Here is a 17,543-nt window from a genome sequence, read left to right on the forward strand (position 1 = left end):
CATGACTTGTAATGCAAACCTTAGTTCACGGGGTTTTGAAAGCTTAAAATAAATAAATTCTTTTTGTTCAAAAAAATATTTTATAAAAATAGTTTTAGGTCCTATACACATGGTATGGTCATTGTGCAAAGATTTGGAGCAAGAATATGAGTTTGGAGAGTGAGAAATTTGGAATATTTTATAAAAATAGTTTTAGGTCCTATACACAAAGGGTTTAATTGGTCCAAATTTTTATAAACTCATAACATAAAAAAGTGTACAAACTCCTGGTGTGACACAAATACTTTTCATGAATAATATGAACATAAACCTACAATTCATCGGATCCCAACAAACGCACCATACAAAAGTATTACATCAGATGGATCAAAGCGAAGATGTGATGACCATTTTATTAAAGATCAAGAGATAGATAGATAGATAGATAGACATCTAGGTACTAACTACGGATCTGTAGGTCTCTGGTGAACTACTCACACATCATCTCAAGGGCAGCAAGGTCGATGAAGAGGCCCTCCGTGATCGATCCCCGCTCCGACAGGGTGCCGGAACGAAGCTCCAGATGGTATCGCCATGGAACAAAGACTTGTGACGGCGGAAAAAAGTATTTAGCGATATGATTTACGGTTTTTGGAACATATGTGAATTTATAGGCCAGAGAACGGATGTAGGAGGACCACTAGGGAGGGACAAGCCATGAGGGTGCACCGACCCCCCTGGTTGCGCCATGTTGAGTTGTGCCTCCCTCGTGTGGCCTCTGGTGTTCTCCCGAGGCTTCCACGTATTCTTTTGGTCCAGAAAAATCATAAAAAAGTTTCGGGGCAATTGGACTTCGTCTGGTAGTGTAAACTTGAAAAGTAAAAAACACGCAGAAAACAATAACTTGCACTAGGCACTGGGTCAATAGGTTAGTGTTCAAAAATGATATAAATTGGTAAATTATTACTCACAATGTATCCTAGAATGATAATATAATAGCATGGAATAATAAAAAATTATATATAAGTTGGGGACGTATCAAGTATCCCCAAGCTCAATTCCTGCTCGTCCTCGAGTAGGTAAATGATAAAAACAGAATTTTTGATGTGACATGCTACCCAATATGTAATCTTTTGCATGTATGCTCACTGAGAAATGATGATAACAAACAACAACATAGTAATAATTATAAGCACAAGCAACAAAATCATCATTCTTTCAAAGTATACGAACCTAATAGAATGTTTACCCCTATTCATCTTATCATATTAGCAAGACATGGCTCCATCTTCACCACATTAATACAAATGTCAAGCACCACAGTGTCCAAGTGAGGCAATTGGATCATACTTTTTCAATGTGCATCAACTTTTTATTCTTCATGCAATACGTGAGCGTGAACCATGCACATAGCATAAAGGTGGAATAGAATATGGTGGTAGATATCAAAGGGATAAAATGTGCAGAAGATAGTATCACATCAACTAGGCGTACTGTCGGGCTATGGAGATGCCCATCGATAGATGTCAATGCAAGGAGTAGGGATTTCCATGCAAATGATGCACTAGAGCTATAAGTGTATGAAAGCTCAACTGAAGCTAAGTGGGGTGTGCATCCAACTTGCTTGCTCATGAAGACCTCAGGCATTTGAGGAAGCCCGTCATCAGAATATACAAGTCAAGTTTACAATAATGAAAAAGTGATTCCCACTAGCACATGAGACTCTCTATATGAGGAACAAGGTGCCACTTTGAGGCACAAGTGTGGTAAAGGATAGTAGCAAAATCCCTTCTCTCTTTTCCCTCATTTCATTTATTATTATTATTATGGTGGGCTCATTTGGCCTCCCCCATTTTTATTTCCTCAATGGGAAAATGCTTTAATAATGATGATCATCACACTTTTATTTACTTGCATCTCAATGAGAACTCGATATGAAGAACTATGAAGCAATATGAATCAATATGAATGCCGCTAGTAGTGTATCGGGATGTGTAATGATCTAGTGTGACAAGTATCATCAGTATGATGAATGGTGGCTTTGACACAAATGCTACGTCAGCTCTATATGATCATCCAAAGAAATATTGATGAATGAACCAGTCATATGATGTAACTGTGGAATTTGCATGGCAATATATCTTGGAATGGCTATGGAAATCCAATAATAGGTAGGTATGTTGACTGTTTTGAGGAGGATATATGAAGGATTATGTGTGACAGAGCGTATCATGTCATGGGGTTTGGATGCACCAGTGAAAGTTGCACCGATCCTCGAGGTGAGAATGGGCAATGCATGGTACCGAAGAGGCTAGCAAAATATGAGAAGGTGAGATTGCGTATGTCCATGGTTTCACATTAATCATGAAGAACTCACATACTTATTGTGAAGTTTTATTAGTTTTATCGCAAATCAAAGCACTACTGCATGCCCCGAGGGAGGGGTGGGAAGAGTTAACCATCGCACGCCTCTGACACAAAACAACACTAGGATTTTAACGAGGAATAGAAATGCTCACATATACCCACCATGACTTTTTAATATTCAGAAAAAACAAGAAATTAAAACCTCTTAACACAAATACTTCTACAAATCAACAATGATGCACTCACACCTTTTTCGTATTACCACATCAATATCATTAACCCACAATTTCTCTTTGTGTGCTACATGATGGTTTTAATTATCACTCATTGGATACCTATTATTTTTGGACTAGCCTTATGACACACACAAATTACTGTTACTATTCATTAACTCTCAAACAAATACAATTGAAGAACAAGAGTGCAAATGTTTCTACAAAATCTATACGCCACCGTGCTCAAAAAGATATAAGTGAAATACTTAAGGAACTGCTAAGCTCAAAAGATATAAATGAAGCATATAGAGTATTCTAGCAAATCATGATGAAAGTGCATCTCTAAAATACGTGTGTCCATAAAAATATGATTGTGTCAAACTAAAAATAAAAGCAAACAACGCTCCAAGCAAAAATTATATCATGTGACGAATAAAAATGTAACTCCAAGTGACATACCGATGGATTGAGACGAAAGAGGAGATTCCTTGTGGGGCATCCACAAGCTTATATGCTTGAGTATTCCTAGAATATTTCATTGGGTGCCTTGGGAATCCCCAAGCTTAGGCTCTTGCTGCTCCCTATTCGTTCGTCCATCGCGATAACATCCAAAACTTGAAAAGTTCAATCACACAAAACTCAACAAAACTTCGTGAGATCCGTTAGTATAAGCAACATATCAAATAATTTAGGTACTCTTATAAATTTATTCATATTTAATTATTGCATAATAGATATTGTATTCTAACTTCTCCATGGCTTATACCTCTCGATAAAATCCATAACATCATCAAAACAAGCAAACTATGCAAGTAAAAAACAGAATCTGTCTAAAACAAACAGTCTATAATGATCTGTAAAGAACATATACTTCTGTAACTCCAAAAAATCTGAAAAAATAGTAAGATGTGAGTAATTTGTACATCAATGATGTTTAAAAAAATCAACTTAAAAAGACGTTCTAGTAAAATCACAGAAATTCTGCACCGGACGTCAACGTTTTTGTTTTTGCACCATATCAATTATACTTATCATACAAGTCATCCCAAAGGCTTTACTTGACACACACATAAAACATAAAAGGGTTAATTGGATATATGCCACTATAACTTTCACGAGTTGCAAAAATGCCATTACAATTCTGCACATTGGAAAAATGCCATTACAACTCTTTCAACCTCCTCTATATGCCATTATGTTAAATTTAAGACACAAATACCCTTATCTTTCCTTTCACCCTCTCCTCATCTTCTCTTCTACTAAACTGAGAACCGTACCTCATCATCTTCTCTTCTGCCAAACTGACAACCGTACCATTAAATCCGGCAATCATCTTTCTTTCCTGCTAGTCTTACAGCGATATGGTCTACGGAGGATTGAACTGGCCTCAACACGCACGTACATAGGAGACAACAAAGATGATTAATTCCTCCGGTACAAAGCTATCCATGCTATATAGCTGATTGATTTGTTGAATAATTCCTCATGTGCAAAGCTAGCCACGCTTGCTATGTAATCGATTTGCTGCCGGCCGAAGTCACATGCAATATGAAAGTTTGGTCCCACTACATCGTTGAGTGGTTTTACACGTGCATGACATGACTCCGCAATACAGTACCTTGGCTGTAGAAATTGTGCGTACATGACGACTGAGGCAGCATTCTCATGGGAGACAGCTGCAGCGCTTGCATAATGCAGCCCTATAACATTATGCATGGTCGGTGCTGGAAGTTATTTTTTTCACGGCCCCATGCTCACCGAGTTAATGGCAGGCCAGTTTAGTAGAAGAGAAGATGAGGAGGAGGTGAAAGGAGGAAGATAAGGGTATTTGTGTCTTAAATTTAACATAATGGCATATAAAGGAGGATGGAAGAATTGTAATGGCATTTTTTCAATGTACAGAATTGTAATGGCATTTTACCAACTTATGAAAGTTGTAGTGGCATAGATCCAATTAACCCAACATAAAAATACAATCATTACAAAGGCAATAATCATGTCATCACACCAAAACAGAAGGTAAATGATACTCGTGATCTGCATTAGGTTTTCCGTGAAGAGGAATGGATTATCGCAGCATAAAATGGGTAAGTATTTCCGTGAGTTATGAAACCAAGGTTTATCGAACCAATAGGAATATCAACCACAACCATCTTCAGCGATTGCACACAAAATAACAAACAACTTGCACCCAACGCGGGCAAGAGGGTTGTCAATCCTCTTGTCTTGTTATTTGCAAGTAAGCGAGGTGTGTACATAATTGTAGATAGCAGGATAAAATAAAAACAAGTAAATGACAGTAAGGTAATGAAGGTTTTATCAATATGTTGTGAATAGACCCGAGGGGCATAGCTTTCCCTAATGGCATCTCTCATGGAATAATAGCATTCGGTGGGTAAACAAATTACTATTGGGTAATTGACACAAAAGCGGATAGTTATGCGATATTCACAACAATGATCATGTGTATACATGCATCACGTCCATAAACAAATAGACTGACTCCTGTCTGCACCTATTACTATTATTCCACTCATCGACCGCTATCCAGCACGCATCTAGAGTATTAAGTAAAACAGAGTAATGCATGGAGAACAATGTCATGATGTAGACAAAGTAAACTCAAGCAATATGAATGAACCCCATTGTTTTATCCTTAGTAACACCAACACAAAGACACATCTTGTCCCCTTATGTCACTGGGATATAGAAATTCGCCAGGTTGAACCTACTATAATGCACCTCTCTCACCGAACAAATATCGATGGTTTTTTTTGGAGGCTGGCATGTATACCGTCCAGCGGCCATGGCATGACGTCGGCGTGAACTCTGGGCGATGGCATGGCCGCTAGCATGATCAGCGGCCGCGTGCCTTTCTAATATTATGTACGGACGATATTTAGATATACGTGTTGGACGCAATGTTGATCCAAATGCGGAAGGGAATGTACGAGACGGCCCAAACGGACAAAAGGCGAACAAAGTGAGCGTTCGTTTGGGTCTGCGCATGAATTTGCTCTTAAGATGTTTAGTTGGATCTACCGAGAGCGCCTCAACCAAGTTAGTGGAGTATACTTTTACTCCGGCCCCAAAAGTTTCCCTATTTTCACTCCTCTGATTGGTGGCCGAGTAAAATGATGCGCCTCTCTCTCGTGTCCGCTCTGCCGCTGCACTTTGCCAGTGCACCTCCCGCCGGTCCCCGACCCCGCCGCTACCTCATTCCATCCCTTGCCCTCTGTCGCCATTCTGTCCGTCGGCCAGCCTGTTCGGCACCCATGATCGTCGCCAAAATCAAGGTGAAATGTCGTCGCCGTTTCCGTTGTTGATTCGTTTGATTTCTGTCAAGTTTCTTCTTCTTCTAGCAGTCTCCGCATCTCACCTTGCTTGAGAACCATTGCAGGTCACCCGCCACTCGCCGGTTCGGTCTAAACCACGTCGGTCGGCTTTTGCACCACCACCGCACCCCAAGTGTTCGAAGAATTGCCTAGGTGAGTTTTTTTTGTTTGTTTCTCTTTGAACCGAGTCGTTTGGATTTAACCGAACCATTTGGATGGTAGATGAAGAGGTTGAGGGAGATGGCATTGGAGGACTCATCCTCATCCGAAGAGGAGGAAGAAGACGACAATGACTTTCACACCGTTGAGGGAGAAGGCGTGATTTTCAATGATGATGTTCGGCGGCCGTGGAAAGGATCACAATTTGGCCGCATACACATCAACCATGGTAGAGTGGAGGGTCATGCCAAGATCATGAAAGAGTACTTTGATCCAAACCCAACCTATCCGGAGAAGTACTTTTGCTGATGCTTTCGAATGCACACAAGTCTTTTTCTGACCATTGCAAAAGTTGTTGAGAGATAATATGACCGGTTCAAACTACGAAGAAATACATGTGGAGAGATCAGTGCAAGCCCTCTGATGAAATGCATTGCAGTTGTTCGAGTCTTGGGATATGGGTGTTCTGCCAGTGCAATTGATGACTATATACGCATTGGCGAAGACACAATCCTAGAGGTTGTACGAAGGTTCATCAAAGTAGTGATCGTTGTCTTTGGCCCGGAGTACTTGAAAGCACCAACCAAGGAAGACACCCATAGGATGATGACTGAGAGTAAAGTAAGAGGATGGCGAGGGATGCTTGGATCACTTGACTATATGCATTGGAGATGGAAGAATTGTTTTGCACGGCAGACGGGTCAGTACAAAGGCCACATCAACTATCCAACTATCATTCTTGAAGCAGTTCAAATTTGAATAATTCGATTTGTAAACCTTGAATTCAGTTTGTAAACTATATTTGTAATTTGGTTGAACATTCAAATTTATCTTTAGCTTTTATATGTATGCTAATACCTAGTTGCAATTTATATTGAAACACGGTCTTTTAAAAAAAATACTTCGTTATATTTAGGAGATCGGCTAGATCCGGTCAAAAATTAATAAAAACATATATTCCCTTCGTTTTAAAATAACTATCTCAACTTTATACTAATTCTAGTATAAAGTTATACTAAGCTTAAGACAGTTATTTTAGGACGGAGGGATTACTTTACTAAGGCCTTTTACTTCATTATAAGTTGTAGAGGATTGGTTAGAGTTGGCCTTAATCTGGACCATGAGATTCATCCGTAGCTCTAGGCTTGTCGTTGTACCCCACCCCCACGCGTCCACCGTCCACGCCCCACTTCTTCTGGCACGTCGGTCCGCCCCGCTCGGAAAGTACGCGCAGATCCCCTACGCGATACCCCAATTGAAGAAGAGAGGAAAAAGGAGAGCGAGCTCTGCGGCGGAGGAGCATGTCCGGGCCGGGGGAGTACCAGGAGATGGCCGCGTCGGTGCCGCCGGCGCTCAAGGCCATCACGCTCACCCACGTCCGCTACCACCGGGGCGACAGGGTCGGCCTCTTCCTCGCGTGGGTCTCCCTCGTCCCCGTCTTCATCAGCCTCGGCGGCTTCGTCTCCCACTTCATGTTCCGCCGCGAGCTGCAGGGCATCTGCTTCGCCGCGGGGCTCCTCGTCTCGCAGGTCCTCAACGAGCTCATCAAGCACTCCGTCGCGCAGTCCCGCCCGGCCTCGTGCGAGCTGCTCGAGACCTGCGACTCCCACGGGTGGCCGTCAAGCCACGCGCAGTACACCTTCTTCTTCGCCACCTACCTCTCGCTCTTCGTGCTCCGGAGGTCGCCGGCGAGCCGCGTCATGGCCGCCTTCACATGGCCGCTCGCCTTCCTCACCATGCTCTCCAGGGTGTACCTCGGATACCACACCGTCCCGCAGGTTAGAGCCCCTGAATTTCGGATCCGATCCGCGGGGACGTGATGAAATTTGATGATGCACTTCTAGCCAATGATTGGGCATTGCAATCAGATAGTTTAAGACCTCCTCGCAATGCGAGATTTGTAGAACACTGGGATAGAAAAGACTAGTTGACATCCTACAGGAATTGAAAGAATAGAACAACCCAACCTTTCTATGAAAGCAGTCCGTATGAATTTTGGCGCTTTCACTCCTTTGATCCAAAGGGCCTTCACAGGAGAAGTTCGTATGGTTGAAATCATAGGGATTATTTACAAATGAGTTTCACTTGGTTGAAAGTCCTACATTTGAATTTCAACCATCCGAATTTGCTTATCTGCTTGTATATGAATTTCAACCATAGGAATTTGCATATCTGTTTGTATATGAATTTCAACCATAGGAGTTTGTATATCTGTTTGTATATGAATTTCAACCATAGGAATTTGCATATCTGTTTGTATATGAATTTCAACCATAGGAATTTGCATATCTGTTTGTATATGAATTTCAATTGGTTGAAATCCATCAATTGAAGCATTTGGATATAAAACTCAAGACTATTTCTTTGAAAACACAAAAATTACAGCTAAAGCGCTATTCTTATGGCCTCAATAGGTGAAATTCATATGGTTAATCTGTTGGACCTATCCGTTTACATATTTAACCATAGGACAATTACATTTTCGTTGGATATGTACTTGAAACTTGGGTCTTCTCTCTTCATAGTATACTTATTCCTGAATCAGCAGTGTGATTCGGCTTAACGGCGTCATCCTTTAGAAAAGTTGGTGGTCTCCCTGCATACCAGCTTGTTTGGAACATCGTTTGGTTTTATTGCTTTCATTTTAACCGAAATGTCATGACTGCCACTGAAAAAACTGACAGATATTTCAATTTGATGGGTTCGTTAGGTTTTCGCAGGAGCAGTAGTCGGCCTTGTATTTGGTGCTATCTGGTACTGGTTCGCCAACACCATTCTTGCTCAATACTTCCCAATGATTGAGGAGAGCGCAATTGGGAGGTGGTTTTATATCAAGGATACTTCACATATTCAGGATGTGCTCAAGTTTGAGTATGATAATGCAAGGGCAGCAAGGAAGAAAGTTGCTACTGATTGAGGATGTAAGCCACAGCATATCTTAACTTTTTGATCATCTGGCAGATCTTGCTCCAACATGAATAACCATATCTCTACATCACAAGTATTCCGTTCTGCTCTTACATGAAGTATAAGCTGCCATCATCCATTAAAACATGCTTCAGATTAGCAGTTTACAAATAGCATATGTAATTAAGTAGATGCATATCATTTGACCTAATTATTTTTATGGAAGGGTCTTAGGTTCTTTGTGATATGACAATACCTCATAATTCCCACATATCAACTTCTTTCTCCAGGAGATAAAATCACCTGACCTACTCACATTATCTGCAAAGTTCAAAAGGGCGCTAGGTGTAAATTGTGCGTTTTGTGACCTCTTGCGCCTAGCTTGCTTATGTGCTGCTTAGGCGTGCCTAAGCATTCCGTACAATACTGTACTGACACCGTACGGACAAGCCAGCAGGACATAGCTGGGATGGCTGGGGAAGTAGTTTCAGCTGGAAAAACATAGGAATATCAATACTAATGCCTCTCAAGCTCTCTCTTTTTTTAAGGGCAATGGCAGTAGTTCTGCCTTTTCATATCAGTAGAGGGAAAAGGAACCAAAGGTTCTGAGGTGTGTCATACAGAGTTACATAAAACCCACACATGCAAAATGTAGCAGATTATACAACTAAAATGTAATTTGGAGCGGGATAGAATCATTGAACAAATAAATACCTTGTCATTTACTCCCTCCGTCCCAAAATAAGTGTTGCTTATTTAGTATAGAACTTTATAAAGTTGTACTAAATCAGCGACACTTATTTTGGGACGGAGGGAGTATATCGCTCTTATAGCCATGTGCCCATGCATATACTACTAGCAGATTATAGCCATACATAGCTAATAGCACAAGCACATCACAAATACCCAACACAAGTGCACAGCACAAGTGCACAGCACATTAGCAGAGCCAAGAACAGCAGCTAGCAGCTAGTAGCAGCAAATTTGAGTAGCAGTGGCCAGCCAGCCAGCGACAGAGCATGACCAGCAACAGAGGGAGCTGCACCAGCAGTGAGCAGCATCAAAATAGCAGCACCGACAGCAAACCAAGACGAAGGAGAATAAGGGAGGCACCGAGGGAGACGGGGAGGGCGCATGGGGCTCGCCTGTCTGAAGAGAATGAGAGCACGAGAAGGGGCGTGAGATCCGCGGCAGGAAAAGGCCGGCGTCCAGCAGCCGGCGGCGTGAGGACGGTGCGGGACGAAGGAGCTCCCACCGAGGCGAGGACGAGCTTCAGATCCGTGGCGGCACGCGTCCAACGGCCGGCGGCGTGCCCGACGACACAAGGAGAGGAGAGCCAAGGCTAACTCTAACACAAGTCATAACTTTGGGCTTTTGGCTCTCGTCCCGAGCCTGCCTGCCTCTCCTTCTAACTCCTGCTGACCCCCTTCCCACCGTTGTGTGCCATTACACGTGATTTCATGGCATTCCACGCCTAATCGTGCTTCAGCCTAGTCATGCGTTTCCGAGTGCACATGGCCAAGGCGAGGCGTTATGCCAGCACCTTGTCCGTAGGCGCGAATAAACGCATGATTAATAACGCCTTTTTTAACTTTGATTATCTGTAAAATCGTTGCTTATGTTCTTACTTCAGTGCAGGTTTCTGCTGATGGATTATACGCTTGGTCTATCTCAGGGAGGGTAAGAACTTGTGTGGCATGGCAAGATGTTTGCTTCGTTGAAGTTGCACGTGAACCCATGTACTCCTAGCTGCACTATTATTAGAAGAGAAGCCCATTGAAGTTGTGGTGTTTTTTTTCCTGGCCATAAGCCATTGTTCTTATTAACCCCAGACCCTTGTATTATTTTGGCGATGAGTTGATTTTCATTTACATTTGGACAAAGACCACAGTATTTTTGTACTTGACTGGAGTATATCTGTGCCATATATTGTTCACATAGATGGTGTATTTTGTTTACATGGGCAATGGGTGGTGTGTCCACTGTAATCTTCACTGGAACAGGAGATCCCAATGGACCACCTGTTAACATCCTCGGCTCCTCCCCTCCCTATGTTTATGGGTCAGTTCTTTTTGTCGATTCCAGGAGAATCAGCCCCCTCCCCAGCTTCTATAATCTTCAACCCCAAACAAACGGTTCTGGGAGAATTGGCTGAAAAAAACTGGCCCTAGTTATCTGTCATCCAAAGTTGGATAAAGTTGACTGTAAGTGTCACTGAAATATACCAACATTTACCTTCTTTTTATCTCCTTGGGGACAAGGAGTATATTGTTTGCTTTCTTCCATATAAAGTACAGTACCAAGTATAAAACTCACTTAACACATTGACAAAGCACTCCTCACTAATATAAGTATAAAACCTGCTTACCACATAATTTTGATCAGTTCACCAGTGCACACATTCGGCTTGTTTCTAAAAAAACTGATGTTCTACCATCCAATCACACGAAAAAGGGACAAATTGTAACGCTGGTCTCGTTACAAACTCAACTCAACAGCTCTTTGCACCGAGGAACCAAAGCCACTCTGAAATTGCTCAAACGACGAGATATTTAGGCAAATAGTTTCGGTTGGGCGTGTGACATACATGTCCACAGCTCCCAGAGAATCACAAGCGAAGTAAGGAAAAGTATCGCATATATCCGTTTGCCAGGATTCTGAAAATCTCGCCGAGTTATACCATAGAGAGCAGCAGCACCAAGGGCAGGTACCATGAAGCACCAAAACGCTATAACTCTGGCTGCTGACTTGTAAGATCTTCTTGGTTAGAGGTGTCATCAGGAATACTGACAGATGGGCTTTGTTCCTGACTTGTAACATCTTGGTTACAGGCGTCATTAGGAATATTGACAGATGGGCTTTGTTTCCTTTCTGCCTGTAGCGACCGGCACAGGGACTCGAGTTTGTCCTTTTGATTCTTATATTTGTCTAGTTGCTTCTTCATCACCTCACGCTGCACGCATGACCAAAAATAGGTTCTAAGTTAGCAACATGCATACCAACTTGCACAAAATTCTCCTAGTATGCAAGCTAAGGTGAAATCGCATAACCATACAAAAAATAGGTGATACCACACACGGGTATGGTATTAAAGGAGATTAATACGAGCTATCAAAAGCATGCAGGTATTATCTTCAAACAAATAAGATCAGGTAGGTGCACCTGTTTTCGAACATCCCGACTAGTTTGTATAATGTATGCATTACCTCCTCAATGAGCTTCACAAGAGCAATATCTGAATTCTCACACTTGCTCTTCAGGGCTTCATTTTGTTTCCTAAAGTCTTTTATCGCCTTCACCATCTAATGTGGAAGATAACAAAATAAATTTAAGTTCTGTGCAGAGCAATTAATAATAACAAAGGTTCAAAGCAGATACAATGATGCTGAGTGTGAACTGAGATGACTAGATAGATGAGTAAAAACCTGTTCCATTTCCTTCTTGTAAGTTTCAAACACTTCATTGCTTTTTGACAGGGCATCCTGAAACAATATAATGGAACACAACATTTACACCTATAATCCTCATTAAAATGGACAAACTCATCTAATGGGGGAGGGAAATCCACCATTAAGATAAACAGGAGCAATATAATTATTAAGAATTAAGAGAAGGATTTTCTCTGCAAAAGTACCTGAAACTGCTGGAATTTTTCACCATCAGCAGCTAGCTGCACCCGCAGGTTCTTCTCAGTAGTGACAAGTTGAGAAACTTGCTCAGCATACAATACCATTTGGGCATGTTCTTGAGCTGCTTTTGCTTGATGCTGTTGAATTTTCAGATCAGCAAGCTCAAGTTCCAGCGTCTTTTCTTTCAGCTGCGTGTGTGAGCCAACGAGAAACAAAAGTTCATAGAAAGTACAATAAACAACACATCAATCGTTGTTGTGGGCTTGTGGCACTATTGGAGCCCTGGAGATACTGATCAAGCATACCTGGTGAGCATATTTCTGCTGAATGATACTATATTGATCAGCAAGGTCTTTGAGTTTATTTCTCAGCCTACAAAATAGCAGCCATCATTCCATGTGTAATTTAGTTGTGAATCGAGGTTATTTCAATTATTGGAACTCTTCTAAAACTGAAGACATGCCTAAGCTTAGTAGTCTTACGAATTGTTCTCTTCAAACTGAGCAATGCATTCATTTTTCTGCTCCTCAAGCTTGATACTGACAGCCTATAAAATATCATAATATAATGGTAAATAACGATAAAAAGTATTCCCTCCGTAAACTTTTATATAACAGTTTTAGATCACTACTTTTATAAGACGTTTTAGATCACTAAGTAGTGATCTAAAACTGTCTTATAAAAGTTTACAGAGGTAGTACATATGTATTTAAGGTAATGAAATTAAAAAGAATGTTCATAGAAATTTATTTCAGATTACTGTCATCGAATGTATCATTGACCTTCATAGCATTCTCGAATTTGTCGGACATTTCCATCCGAAAATTTTGCCCCTCTGTTGACACCCTTTGGCACTCTTCCTGAATCACAGACCTAAAATATATCACAGCTGAACAAAAGTGCAAAATACTTAAGAATACTAGTTCCACATCTTAGAACTAACTGAACATACCTTTAACATTTTGTTTTGACGCTGAAATTCTCTACAAAGAGATTCCAATTTTTCTTTAACTGCAATGGCTGCAAGAGACCAAATGCAAACAGCAGCACATCTTAGTAGGTAGGAAGGATTTTAGGAGTACCATGTGCATATAAGAATAAAACTCCAGAGTAATCAGGTATTTAGTTAGATTAGGTCTATTTTGCTTTGTTCTAATGAGACGAGTCCAGGACAAAATTTTCAAATTAACATGTATATTATAGAACATTATTCCAACCAAATAAAGTGCAGCTGTAGTGTTTGGACAGTGAACCCTTGACTGAGAGTAAGCAATGGATTTATCCATTAGATATGACTCTTGGAAAAATAGGCATGTAGCCAGGATCATGGTTTCACATAATACGAACTTGCCTGCATCCCTCTCTGCTACTATATGGAATGTGATTTCTAACCGATACACTTCCAGGCATTGGTTTCTAGTGCGGCCGTAATAATTTGGGGCCTCTTCTGAATACATATCTCACGCGTTTGACTCGGTGTCTTGGGCATTGCTCTTTGAGGTGCTGTGTAAAATCAGCTTTGGGCCTCGCTTCCACGAGTGGGTTGCCATCTTGCTGTTCTTGAGCAGCACAAGGGTGATGCTCAATGGTGAGCCGGGGCCACAAATATGGCACCGTAAGGGGTTGCGACATGGTGACCAGCTATCCCCCATGTTGTCCATGTTGGTGATCAACACCCTCAACAGGTTGTTGACCAGGGCCAGGGAGCTTGGGTGCTCCATAGTCTCGCGCCTAACACTTCGTTGCCCGGCGTCTCGCTTTACACGCACGGCGTGGTCATCGTCGGTCACCCAGATAAGGAGGACTTGCTCGCTGTTCACAGCTTGTTAGCACTCTTCGGGCACACGTCGGGGTTACACACCAACTTCGCTAAATGCCCGCTGTCCCCCATAGGTTGTTCGGACAAGGTGGCCCTCAAGGCTGCATCGGTGATGTAGTGCCAGCTGGCTCCTTTCCCGATCAAGTACCCCGCGGTCCCCCTTGCTCTCTGGAAGCTGTCGAGTGCGACTCTCGAACCGTTGTTTGATAGGATCACGCCTACTTGGAGGGCATCGATGATGGCAAAGGTTGGGCACCTAACCTTGGTTAGGTCAGTGCTAGCCACCATGCCATTACACCAAGTGGTGGTTCTTGGCTTGAACACAAGCGGTCCCAGAAGAAGATTGATTAAGATCCTCAAGGGCTTCTTTTGGTCGCAGGGCGGCCACTACCACGTCAATTGGCATCGGGAGTGCAGGCCCCTTCGTCTGGGCGGCCTAGGTGTTACTAAACCTTGAGGTCGTGGCAATCAGTCTCCAGGCCCGCTAGCTCTGGAGGATGCACACTGATCCTGACCACCCATAGAACTGGAAGGGTCTCGACCTCTAGTTCTCCTGGGATGAACGCACGGTGTTCACCGCATCCACCAAGATGGTGGTTGGCGACAGAGCTACTGCCTTATTCTAGGAGGACCGTTCGCTTGATGGCTGGGCAATCTCGGAGATAGCTCCCAAGCTCCGTACCAAGAACGGACGGACTGTTCGGGATGCCTTGACCTATCGCCGTTGGATCACGAATACGAGACCATGGAGCGTCTTGTGCGTCATGGCTTACAGCACACACCGAGTTGTGTGCTATGCGACCAGTCGGATGAGACGATGGCACACATCCTCTCTGGCTACTCCTTCTCGCACACGGTCTTGCACGAGGTGCTCTCCTGGATCAGTCAACTGCTATTGGCCCAGCCGAGGGGGGTTACTTTGTGGATTGATGGCAAGAAACTTGCCTCTCGGTTCCTACGAACCTCGGCTCGGAAGGTCGCGTCCTCGGTCATCCAGCTGATGGCTTGGTGCATCTGGAAGCATCGTAAAGCAATCATCTTAAACGCTCGGCTCGACCACAACCATCTCATCGACACGATCAAGTCGGAGACTAGGCAGTGGGCTGTAGCGGGCACGTCTAGGCTTGCAGCTTTGCTCCCGGAGGGAGCCACGACTAGCGTCTAGGGGTGTTGTGTTGTGCGTTGGGTGTGGCCTTGATTGGGCTATTGTATGTCAGGTGTGTCCTTCTTGGGGCTTGTAATGACTTCTCTATCAATACAATGAAATGCAAAGCTTTTGTGTTTTCTCGGAAGGGGGGGGGGGGATACAGGATTAGAGAAACACCCAATAACTAAATGTCATGACATATTGAATCCTACATGAATTGAAAGGACATGAACAAGTACTAGAAACTATTTGGTTATCTGGTTGCTCCATAAAAAAACACATGAATTTTTTAAGGAATTAGATGCATTGCCATAGCCCACACTTGCCAGACCCAGAAAAATTTCCATAGCTCTAAGCCTTGGCTAGGAATTCTATGGAATTAGGGTGTATGGAAACCATAGTAATTTTGGTGTTCACAGTTTTTAGTTTTCTGCTCCCATGTGTCTCTATGGGAAAATTTTCTAGGGGTTGAAAATCCTTCCATCTAAAGGAGCTACAAAGCATGTTAACTGTGATTTTCATATTTTCAACAGAAATGTTGATGAATTTTAAATCCTTTAAATGAAATATGTCTAACTGAGCTGTCTCCGTTGGGGGGAGTTCATTGTTAACCCAAACTTCAAATAAATGTATACATTTAAATATGACAGAATAATCATCTAATACATCTTTCTTATACATAGAATGGACAATTGTCATGTTCTTGCTGCTAAATGTATCTGGTCTATCAGATGTTCCATGCTATAATTTCTGATGAAGACCAAAAGAATACATTTTAAGGTAGGAAGGATTTTACTGGTGTGCATACAATAGGAAAGAAAAACATAGTAATCAGCATTTAGTTACGTAGGTTTTGTTTTGTTTAATGAAAAGAATCCAGAACAAATTTTCAAATTATCATTCAACTGTTGGAGAAATATGCATTGGGTAATGTTTATGTTTTGGATAATAGAAACTTTCCTGCATCCCTCTCCGCCACCACTCCATGGTACCTCTGGGCAAGTTGCAACAGCTCCCTGTCCTTCTCTAGCTTACTGTTCCGCTTGACGACCTTACGCTTTGGCTCGCCAATCTCCTACAAAGTCATGGAAATCAATCCAGTTTAGCAAACACTCATCTTCCCACCAACACCATTTCCGCAGTGGCAGAGAAATCTAGGCCTCGTCCATTTCTGCATTGACAACCTTTTGATTGGGCAGCGATTCTGCTTGCTCTACCACAAAGCTCTCCTTCATTGCATCTTTGGCACCTGCGCCAAGAGCATCAAAACAAGGTGAGCAAACATATTCCAGACTTCAATGGATGGGCGAAGCCGCTTAAGTCGCCTCGTTCGCCCTGAACTGTAACTGAAGATTTGATGTCGAAATTAGACGACAACAGATCAGGAAGCAGTCAGCGCGTGAGAGGGGGGCAGAGAGATCACCTCCTATGTCTGCGGCGGGCCCCTGATGCTCGAGGGCACGCTCCGGCTCCGAAGCGGCGGCAGCCATAGAGAGGCTCCGCAGGGCGTCGGCGGCGTCGGCGGGGGTGGACGGGGCGGCTAGGGTTTCCTCGCCGCCGGCGCGGGCGGCTCCCTCGTGATCAGGGCCGAGGGCGGGATGCAGGGGATCGCCGGCGGCGGGGGCGGATGAGACTGCCTGGGCCTGGTCGGCGGAGGAGCTCTCGACGAAGCCATCGGGGAGCGCGTCGGCCTCGGGGAGACGCGTCGCCGGCGAGCCTTCCATTGGTGGAGAGAGAGAGGGAGAGAGTGAGAGGTGTCGCCGCGCAGTCCCCTTGTGCTGGTGTCCTGTGTTTCGTGTAACTCTGCTGCTGCGAACACGCGTTCGGCACAAGGACAGTCATAACTCCGTCACTCCGTGTACTCTACGTAAATCCGCCGTATAAGATTCATGTTCAGAGAACGGAGATGAATTCACCTCTGTTTGTTCTAGTTTCAGCAATCGAATCTGAATGATCTTCGATTCATAAATGGGGTTATTGGACTGT

The 17,543-nt window shown here is 43.1% G+C and overlaps 2 protein-coding genes across 3 annotated transcripts; one reads left to right on the forward strand and one right to left on the reverse strand.

Moving 5' to 3' along the window:
* Nucleotides 1-7,262: 7,262 nt before the first annotated feature.
* Nucleotides 7,263-10,902, forward strand: LOC123448931 (lipid phosphate phosphatase gamma). 2 transcript variants are annotated; one of them, XM_045125975.1, is made up of 3 exons: nucleotides 7,263-7,833; nucleotides 8,766-8,976; nucleotides 10,596-10,902. In XM_045125975.1, exons 1-2 carry the CDS (start codon nucleotides 7,357-7,359, stop codon nucleotides 8,970-8,972), a joined length of 684 nt encoding a protein of 227 aa, XP_044981910.1. In that variant the 5' UTR covers nucleotides 7,263-7,356; the 3' UTR covers nucleotides 8,973-8,976; nucleotides 10,596-10,902. The 2 variants fall into 2 exon arrangements, with proteins under 2 accessions (XP_044981910.1, XP_044981912.1); XM_045125977.1 differs by having other exon boundaries at nucleotides 10,601-10,902.
* Nucleotides 10,903-11,288: 386 nt separating this feature from the next.
* Nucleotides 11,289-17,376, reverse strand: LOC123448929 (beta-taxilin). Its single transcript, XM_045125973.1, has 11 exons — nucleotides 16,981-17,376; nucleotides 16,742-16,806; nucleotides 16,518-16,632; nucleotides 13,544-13,611; nucleotides 13,374-13,451; nucleotides 13,074-13,138; nucleotides 12,897-12,963; nucleotides 12,597-12,779; nucleotides 12,388-12,444; nucleotides 12,169-12,264; nucleotides 11,289-11,915 (listed from the first exon to the last, which is right to left on the reverse strand). Exons 1-11 carry the CDS (start codon nucleotides 17,279-17,281, stop codon nucleotides 11,691-11,693), a joined length of 1,320 nt encoding a protein of 439 aa, XP_044981908.1. The 5' UTR covers nucleotides 17,282-17,376; the 3' UTR covers nucleotides 11,289-11,690.
* Nucleotides 17,377-17,543: the final 167 nt, after the last annotated feature.

Source organism: Hordeum vulgare, chromosome 4H (assembly GCF_904849725.1).
Source record: "Hordeum vulgare subsp. vulgare chromosome 4H, MorexV3_pseudomolecules_assembly, whole genome shotgun sequence".
NCBI classification, from domain to species: domain Eukaryota; kingdom Viridiplantae; phylum Streptophyta; class Magnoliopsida; order Poales; family Poaceae; genus Hordeum; species Hordeum vulgare.